A 9,764-nucleotide genomic window follows, 5' to 3' on the forward strand; every position below is an offset into this window, starting at 1 on the left:
CTCTCAGCCTTCATGGAGTCGGCGATAAGATTATCTAAGGTCTTGCCAAAAATGGAGAATATTCCGTTAAAGGCAATAGGCCTTGATCAATCTAATCGGTGCCCGGAGTGCTCTTCTAAGCCGGCTAATCGCCCCCACTTGCCTGGTTCTTTGTGGAAAAAGCTTTGGAGAATTTCTGTTCCCCCCAAAAGAAAATAACTTTTTTCGGCACACCATTTCAGATGCGATAGCTGTGAACTCTCTCCTTGCGAAGAAGAGAATCGTGCCAAATTCCTACTGTCCTCGCTGCTCATCTAATGAGGAATCTGCTCTGCATTCGCCTTTTAAATACATGTTTGCTAAAGGACTTGGATTGCCAGTAACTTGGCCTTGAGATCGGATAACATTGCTCAAAATTCTCTTGCAAGTTGGATGTCAAAGGAATTCCGAGATCATAACTCTCCTTTGCACCAGAGCAAGTGGCTTCAGGACTTTGTGATCATTTGTTAGGAGTTTTGGAAAGCTAGGAATGCCTTCCTTTTTAGAGGAAGCAATTTTTCTCCGACCCAGGTGGTGCAAAAAGGTAACTTGCTCTCTATAGAGCTGAGGGCGATGACGACTAATGTGGATCTACATGACTCACATGACAACCCCTTACTGATCTTCATCTGCTATCCTAGTCTCCCGACTCTCCCCCCTCCTCAGAGTGGTTCAAAATGAATGTTGATGCGAGCTTCTCTGTGGGGTCAGGATCGGCATCCATCGCCTGCATCATAAGAGACAATTCCGGCTTGATCATTTCTGGTAGAGCCAAAAAAAAGTTTTGTTCTATCTTCATGGCGGAAGCTTTGGCTCCACGCCTTGGTTGTGCTGAAGCCTTTAGTTAGGGGAAAATCTATTTTCGAATGAGACGCTAAAGCAGTAATATCTTGTCTCTTACATTCCTCGTGCTTGTAATTCTATGGCTGATAGCTTTGCCAAACATGTACAGAGAAACCAGACCGTTGGTGACACTGTTGATGCATTTGACTTTTTAAATGAAAGCAATTTCCCTTGATTACCAAAAAAAACATATGCATAATACATCCAATATTAGTTATATTAGATAATATATTTACATGTGAATTGTAAATTTATTCAAACAAAAAATACATAAATATCAAATCAATATGTTCTAGATTTATAATTTATAATGGAAATCAGAAACCCAAAGATCATGTCAAATGAATTGGAAAGGTATTTCTTTGTACACATTTCTACAATAACGCATAAAGCATATAAATTTAATACAAAATTGTATTCAGATACTTATTGGTCGTTTAGAGTGGTTGTATCATGTTCCATTTAACAAGAGATATTTCTAATTCTTGAATTAGAAAACCAACATCTTTTGGGAAAATATAAAAATAAAAAGTTAAAAACCCAAAAAAAAGGACAAAAGTGGAGAGCCCTGCATGTAGCAACACGTTAATTGCCTGCATGGCCAGTGTCAGACCCTAAACACTTTGGCTCGGAAGTGGAGAAATTTATCAATGTGACATCTGGTATATAGAGTTTAACAAGTGTGATGAACCACATAGTTGTTTAGTCTTCAGTCTTCACGCCACTCTCTTTTGCAGTTCTCATTGCAACACATGTAAAATCTTGTCATAGGCTCATCCGCTGACCGTATCTGTAGCTCCCTGAAGTAGGCCTTTCCACAGTGGCAATTTGGGCAGGTAGCTGAACAAAAATAAAAATAACAAAGGAACGGTTCAGAAAAAAAAAAAAAAAAAAAAAAAAAAAAACACAATTAGCCTCCCCCCAAAAGATTATGCTTACATTGTGGTGGAAAGGATCATGTCAGATGGGACGACTTGGAATAAGATAATATTAAACCAATAGGCTGACAAATTACAAAAATTCAACCTGGTTAGGTATAGGCAACTTAAGTCTAGGGTGTGAACAGGTATCGGCTGCTATGATAAAAAATTGCCACCTCTAAACTTAATGTAAGCACAATTAACTCTCTATCTAGAATTTCATCAGATCTTTCACACTATATCTTTTCTTTTCAAAAGATAGTAATCTTTCATACTTTATCGTTGCAGTAGTACTTATCGTCTGGAGGGGATCATAGCTTGCTTTGGTTAGATGGAAAAATTTGAGGCTGCTAAGCATGAGAATACAGGTTGAAATCTGAGAGTGGCAACATTTTGCTAAAAACCCCAGAGGTTAGGTTTGAATCCAGTTGACCCCTAACAAAACTTAAGGTTGTCAGAACCAGCATTGGGTAATGTACCTTCCAATTGTTGCTGGAGATGAGGGAGCAGGAAAGAAGCTAGAAGAACAATTGGACCTTGAACTCTTTGCAAAGTGTCTCAAGATCCACATTCAATGGAATACTTGTTAATCAACCTCAAGTAGATGAGATAGTAATGTAAACTCAACAAATATAGAGGAAAAGAAACTCAGAACTTGTTGGTTCTGCAACAACCTCAAAACAAAACATCTTATAGTTACATTGTGTTATAATCCAATTCTGAAACTTAGTAATTGAATTTTAGCTTCATTTTGAATATGCAGTCTAATGCTTCCCTAAGGCTATGTTTGGTTTGAAGGAAAAGGTAGGGAAAGGAAGGGAAAGGTAGAAAAACCTTTACAAAGATTGTATAGGTTTCCTTACCTTTCCCTTCCTTTCCCTACATTTTCCTCCAAACCAAACACAGCCTAAGAGTATCTGTGTAAGAATGCATGAGCAAGCTCTAGAAGATGCTTTATTTATTGAAAGAGTAACTTTGACAAAACACAAGAAGCCATTTAGTCATGTCACACTGAAGCAAGGTTAAAATATTCATAATCATATAGCTTGTAAAACTACTACTGGATCTGGGTGGCATCTGAACTTCAAAGAGGGTCCTTCTATGGTCACTACTAAAATCTAAATTGCACAAGATCAGCAAATACTTTTCTACTCCTCTAGACTACCCTTTTCTCAGATTTGCTGCTTCCTCCTATACTAAGGAATTCAACATTCAAATTCAAATCTGATTTAGAGGACAACCAGTCCCGGGTCTCAATTTAGTTTAACACTGATACCAGTGGCTGCACCGAAAATGTTTTGCATCATTAACAATTATCCATAGTTTAATAAAAAACAAGACATTCACAAATAGAGCAACTTCCTGCTTGAGAAGATTTTTTTGATCAGTAAGAAAACCTAAAACTTTTAATAATATTAAGATTCAGAAAACAAATCTTGTAATTCCTTCACTAGCAAGTAAATTGGCAAATGGTTCTTCTCTCTTTTTGGGTAAAGGTGGACACCCCAATACGTGTGGCTGACCTCTTTTCCTCCATGCTATTTCTCTTCAAAGAAGAGAGCAAGGTTAATGTGGAGATTACTCAAGCAACTTTTTGATGAATTGTGTGAGAAGAAAGAAATGCAAGAATTTTCAAGGACCAGGATAGAAGTGTGGAAGCACTAATTGAGTTTATCTCTGTAAAGGTGGCTCATTGGATGAAAACTTCCAAGCTATTCTCCTCTTTCTCAGTTACTGATATCCTAACTCCTAAGGAAATAAGAAGGGTAACAGATACTTCGGTTATTAAGACTATAATGTATAAAGAATGGACATTACCACAGGAACCTTCATAAGATTGAATTTTGATGACAGCATTGCAGGTAACCTGGCACCAGGTGTAGGTGGGGTTTTGAGGAAGGCCATGTAATTGCATTGTTTTCTGGGCCAATTGGAATTGAGGACTCATTGAGGGCAGAGGTAATGGCTGTAACATCATGAGAAGAGCTTATTAATAGGAGATTCAAAGATTGTGATAGGATGACAAGGAACATGACAGTTTCAGTACAATGGGTTCAGAGGTCAGCCAACTCAATGGCTGACTATTTAGAAAAACAAATGATTTGGGAGGTATAGACCTCTGTAAAATCTTATTGTAAATTTTGTATATTTAAATTTCAATAAAACTCATCATGTTATCCCCAAAAAAAATGGAAAAGCTATTAGCAGGCCTAGGGTCTAATTGAATGAGTGGTTCATATTTATAGTCAATGTCATTGCCTCATTTATCACCACTTTGCAGTCACCTTCTACAACAGATGTGGTAATGAGAAGATTTAATCTTGATCCTTAGAACAGTGTAACCAGTTCTGCCCTAAATGAATTTCCTTTTTCAACTGGGCCTGAGTAGCTTGGTAATATAGATCTTTTTCCGTTCCTTCTAACTCCAATTCCTGATTGGCTGGGGTTCCATGGCAGCAACCACCAATATTCAGTTTTCTCTTACCCCTTACAGGGCAACCCAAGGATGCATCAGTTTCTATCTTCATTGAGCATATCTAGCCACTATTGACCACCCCCCAGAATTGCATCCACTGGAATACTTTTGAATTTATACCTAGCCAAGACCGATGAGCCACTGTTTTATGGTTTGATTATATCTTCCAGAAAGTAAGCCATATTTAATGTCTTATGGAGGTAGAATAGATAACATCAATAGCTCAACCAGAAACTAAGTCATATTTAACATCAACAATAGCTTTCCAAGAACAGCATCTACTAACTCTTCTTGTTGGTCCAGACACCAGAGTCCCATCCATTGTTACGGATGCCATCTTTGCTTTTGATTATCAAATGCCAGAGGGAGTTTGGTTCCAGAGGGAACCTCCATAGCCACTTTCCTAACAAGGCCCCATCTTTGTCCATAGTCCTCTCCAGTCCTAGTCCCCCTTATTCTTTCTATTTATAGCTTTCGTGAAGTTTCACAGATCTCATAGAAAGTCCTTGATCATATTTTCAATCATTTTGGTCAAGCATACAATTGCTGAGCATTAACCTTATTCCCAATAATGTATGTATTTCTTTTTCCATGTTACCAATTTCTTGGAAAGCCTCTCCACCATGCTATCTCAAAATGAAATGACCCTAAGATTACCACCTGAAGACAGAACAAGGTATTTTAGGGGCCACACCATTATTTCACAACCCAGCAAATGTGTGCAATACCTCACCTCTCTATGATCTATGTTAATCCTGCAAAAGAGCATTTCCAAGGGTTGATCCTCGGTCCACAAACTCTTTCCAAAATTTCAAGGATGATCCTAAGGTTGTGAGCATCTTCCAAACAAAATGACTCTTACCAGAAGCCTACTTATCATCTCAGCCACCAAAATGAAGATAGAGAAGTGGGTCAACATGAAACACATACCGTCCATGTTATCCACTTCCTACCAAGGGATATTGTATTCCATTCTAGGAATCCCCAAAACCATAACCATAAGCTTTCCCCAAGTGAACAAGTCCAATTTATAAATGAAGCCTTTCTTTCCAGACCTTGAAATATCTTCCACCATTTAACTTTCCAACAGAATTTTGTCTAGAATTTCTCTACCTTTCATAAACCACTTAGTTGATCATAACTCCACTTCCATCATTTACCATCAACTTTCTTACCATGATTAAAACCCAGTCTAGAAAATGTATAGAGATATTCCACTGTGACTCAATGGGAGATTATCAATGATCAAAATTTCTTTCTTATCTTGGTAAATTCCCTTTTTTATCCTTGCTGAAAAACGAACTCAGTCATGGATATTTTTCTCTGAAAATCATCATATTTTAGAAGTTATCTCCACTTCCCTTATTGACTCCTCTGTCAAACCTTCATTCTTGGTAGAATCTGCTCAAGTAGTTTTCAATGAATAGATCCCAACTGTTAACTATACAACTCGTTTTTCACATTTGTATTTGGAAAACAACCAAATTCCTACATGTTTTTGGGTTTACATGCTTTGCTTTTTACTTCATGAACAGAGTAAGTTTCTTCTAAGCTACTAAATTTGCTTTTCTTGGATGTGAGAATGCTCAAAAGGGATACCTTATGTGCACCTCCATCATGTTGTATTGTTTAAAAAGTGCTCATCCCAAGTTCTCAGTGCTCTTTCTAGAACCATCACCCGTTGATAAGTTCACTATGGATCACTTTATCAAGGATAAAGGAAATTCTGACATGTTTCCTACTTTCCTACCATGTCAGTCCCTAATGAGATTGAGCCATAAAATGTTTCAATTCATTCTGAAGTTATGATACCATCTGTACCTATTAAATGTTTCATTTGCAAATCTATCACCCCTACAGATAGCAGACAAAGGCAGCACCGTACAGGAAATCCCAAACGGGAACTTCCTCTAAGCTTTCAATATCTCTAAGTAGATACTATCAAGAGATCCTGTCAGAAAGAGGAAACTAACCAGCTAAGTTTGAATATGCCCCCACAAGGACTTCCTCTAAATTGGGGATTTGCCAAATTTTATATTAATTCATTTCCTTGTCATGCCTTTCTGAAGTTCCCTATGGTGCAAAATCAAAGTGACAGCAAACTACAACTTGAAAGCAATAATTGATTGAATGAAGCAATAGAATGGAGGAGGTTTCTTTACTAGGCGATCAGGCAAGTGGACACAGCAAGTTAGCAGCAAAATTCATGAGTAAAATGGTACAAATGTCATGATATGGTGAAAAATGAAATACTTTGCCTGGTGAATACTAAAATTCCTAAGCTCATCAAATTGGCATCATTAAAATTGATTTAGAGGCAAAAAATTGGGCTACTTCGTGAGTAATATATTTCAAGAAAGGATAGGGCAATTAGATAACAAACTATAACCTGCCTATGGTTTAATATCTATTCAATCAGGGGCCATTACCTGATGTATTGGTAAAATCTTGGGATAGCAAGTGTGAGAATGCATGTTCAAGTCTGAGGATGGCCACTTTGTGCGAAGAAAATGCCAAGCCAAAGGTTAGGACCGTACCCAGTCTGCCCCTCCCAAGACCCCAGATAGCTGGGACGGTAGGACCAACATTGGGTAATGGCCTTTTATCTTTGCATTTATTTCAACCCATAGCACTTAGCAAGCTCACCAGAATCCACAAAGATGGATGTGAAGCTACAAAAGGTAGGTTATCTCTTTTTCTTAACTCTACTGAAAAGAGAGAGAGAGAGAGAGAGAGAGAGAGAAGGATCCATAAACCGTATAAACCAAACCGACTGTTAACCAGATAACTATGAACCAAATGGTAATCTCAGCTCGAGTATTGCATAAAACCTTGTGAAGCAATTGAACCTAAGAGTACAATATTGAACCTAAAAAGCGCACATCAGTAGGTTGGTCAATAATATTTTTAGCAGAAACCTATAATCCAACGACATGGACATTACTGAGTGACTAAGACTTAATTAAGGTCTTCAAGAAATTCATTTAAAAACCGTCCAGTTAAGGGGGGAAAAAACAACCACAAATTTCTATTATGTTATTCAACCGTTTATATACCAAACTAAAGTCTAAAACAAATACAACACACACAAAAAGGAACTAAGGTTGAAAGAAATGCAATAAATCTACACAAAAAGGATGCCAAAAGACTTCTATATAAAAAGAAAAGAAATGAGATGGAGTGCGGGATATTACATACCGTCGGTTTTGGGGGCAAATTTCATGGCGTCTTCACCGCTGAAGATTGGCTCAATCTCTTTCTTCGAAAGATGTTGCCTTTTCTTAATCTTTATCTGTAACAACGCGCTTGTAAGAAAGGATGAGAATCATGGACACTGTTATCAACAAAAGAGAATACGAGTTGAGTTGCAATGGAAGAGTGAATGATCGGTAACATTTTACCTGGTCCCCTATAGCACAGATGTAGGGACAGGTCGGGCAGAAGAGCCTTGCTCTCCGATCCCCATGGGCTGGTTCATACTGCAACAAGTTCCCGCAGGTCGGGCAGAATTCCATTCTTTTTCATCCGCAGAGCAAACGCAAGTCGCAACTCTCAAGCCGCAATGGCTCTGCTTCAGCCTTAAGTTGATGTTTCAGTAAAAGAATGATCTCATAGATATGATAGATTTCATCGTCCGAGGACACACAGATGGCGATTACCGTCTATAGTAGACATAAAAAAGTCCTTGTCCATTTAGGGCTACTAATCGGATCGAATCGGATATATCCAAATTTAATTCGTTTAGAATTCGAACTAAATTCGGACTGCAAATACGACATAAACCGATTAAATTAAAATTGGCTAAAATATTATATATCCTTATTTAAATAAATCTTTTTATCAAAATAAATTATAAATGTTTTTATGACCAAAATGAATTAAAATTTATTTGGATGGAAATCGAACGTGTGACAATATAGGCTTTAATAGGTTATATCAAATTGAATAGGATTATATCAGATTGAATAAGATTTACTAATACATAGATACTATTTGCAGCCCTAAGTCTGACAAGTAGGGGTGGAAGGTGGATATGAATCAAATTTTCTACGAATTATTTGAGTTTAACTTGTGAAACTATATTTGCTTCTATTTAAATATGAAGCTTCGAGTTGAATTTGAATCCAATATATTTGATCGAATTTATATATAATAACTAGATTTTATAATTATTAATTTTTTATATGTATATATTTTTTTTTATTTTTATAGGAAGTTTGGTTCACAGTTGAACTCAAATTTACGAGTTTTTAAGTTGACCCTGATGATGGGTAATTTGGCACAACCTATTGAGTAAGGGTTATGTGGACGCAATTTGCCCGTAGGATGACAACTCAGCAAGAGGAGCCTAGTCAGTAGTTTTCAGAGCTCGGGTGTTTGGTCACCTTTGCATAGAGTCACCTCGGTATGGAGGCACCTAGGCACCTAAGCCAGTTCGGGGCCCAGGAAGGAACTGAAGTGACACATAATTGACTCCAGAAGCTTCTCAGCGGACTCTGAACTTCTCCGGATCATGCTTATCTTCTCCCCGCTCGGATCGGGCGGTAACGATAGACTTCATTGACTGATACGTTACTCCCCGACTAAAACGAAAACGGATCTCATCTACTCAGGCCAAAGATCCTGGAACCGTTTTGTGAGACCCACGACAGTTCAACTATATAAGGGCATCAACCCCTCCAGGGCCCAGGTACGTGCGGTTATTTACATTCAAGCTCTCTAGCATTCAAGTTCTTAGCTCGCAACCACAACAAGAATACTAACTTAAGTATCGGAATGACCTCAATGGCTCATCCACCCCGGTCTCTCTGATCCCTATTTTACAGTTTGATCCAGCTCGCCACATGAACAACATTCAAATAACCTTTCAGCTAGGAGCTTTCAGATCATCATACCCGAATTCGAGATTGAACTCAAGTCTCATAATTTTTAGGCGAACCAGACTTTGAATAGCCAAATTTTTATCTCGACTTGAATCCACCCCCACTGACAACGTCTCTTGACTTCTCCATCCAACTACAAATCTGAAAGACTCGTTAATTAAGCCATCTATCAATGTTGCACTTTGATCACCGTTCATGGATTTCAAGGTTTTAAAAGAAGAAAGGAACGGGGCCTTGCTTCCAACATTTCTGCAAAGAAGTGGTAATTGGATTATTTAAAAGGGAAAATTATTTTAAACCTCCTCTATGATTACTGACAAATTACTTAAAACTCCTATGCTGTATCTTGATTTCAAACTAATGAAACACTGCCCTAGTTATGATTGCGCACGGTGAACACCATTGTTCACTCTATAGTTTGCCTAACTATGGCATTTTTGCTAAATGCTGAAGAATTAAACTTGATGATGTGAGAGTGAAAATAGGCTAGGCGTAAATTGTGGTTTCATTTTGCTTCAGATTTGACTTTGTTTGTTTATATTTTATAATAATTAAAATAGTAAGTGATGATGTGCGATCTGGTCGTTCCCTCGTATATAGTGATTCGGCTCTCACTGGATGTCA

The 9,764-nt window shown here is 37.8% G+C and overlaps 1 protein-coding gene across 2 annotated transcripts; it reads right to left on the reverse strand.

The window, feature by feature from the left end:
- Window positions 1–1,257: 1,257 nt before the first annotated feature.
- Window positions 1,258–7,905, reverse strand: LOC104604716 (uncharacterized). 2 transcript variants are annotated; one of them, XM_010269197.2, is made up of 4 exons: window positions 7,659–7,905; window positions 7,456–7,549; window positions 1,801–1,864; window positions 1,258–1,701 (listed from the first exon to the last, which is right to left on the reverse strand). In XM_010269197.2, the coding sequence occupies exons 1-4, from the start codon at window positions 7,770–7,772 to the stop codon at window positions 1,635–1,637; spliced, it is 339 nt and encodes a 112-aa protein (XP_010267499.1). In that variant the 5' UTR covers window positions 7,773–7,905; the 3' UTR covers window positions 1,258–1,634. The 2 variants fall into 2 exon arrangements, with proteins under 2 accessions (XP_010267499.1, XP_010267498.1); XM_010269196.3 differs by lacking the exon at window positions 1,801–1,864 and having other exon boundaries at window positions 7,659–7,879.
- Between the last annotated feature and the right edge of the window lie 1,859 nt (window positions 7,906–9,764).

The sequence above is a fragment of the Nelumbo nucifera genome, chromosome 1, assembly GCF_055504915.1.
Source record: "Nelumbo nucifera cultivar China Antique chromosome 1, China Antique-T2T, whole genome shotgun sequence".
Classification (NCBI taxonomy): Eukaryota; Viridiplantae; Streptophyta; class Magnoliopsida; order Proteales; family Nelumbonaceae; genus Nelumbo; species Nelumbo nucifera.

What these genes read in the sequence shown, in the direction of transcription:
- LOC104604716 (XM_010269197.2), bottom strand. Translation starts at nt 7,772, where the DNA reads ATGGAATTCTGCCCGACCTGCGGGAACTTGTTGCAGTATGAACCAGCC. An exon ending in TCTGTGCTATAGGGGACCAG is followed by an intron (nt 7,550 to 7,658) that starts GTAAAATGTTAC and finishes GCGTTGTTACAG; the next exon opens with ATAAAGATTAAGAAAAGGCA. An exon ending in ATGATCCTTTCCACCACAAT is followed by an intron (nt 1,702 to 1,800) that starts GTAAGCATAATC and finishes ATTTTTGTTCAG; the next exon opens with CTACCTGCCCAAATTGCCAC.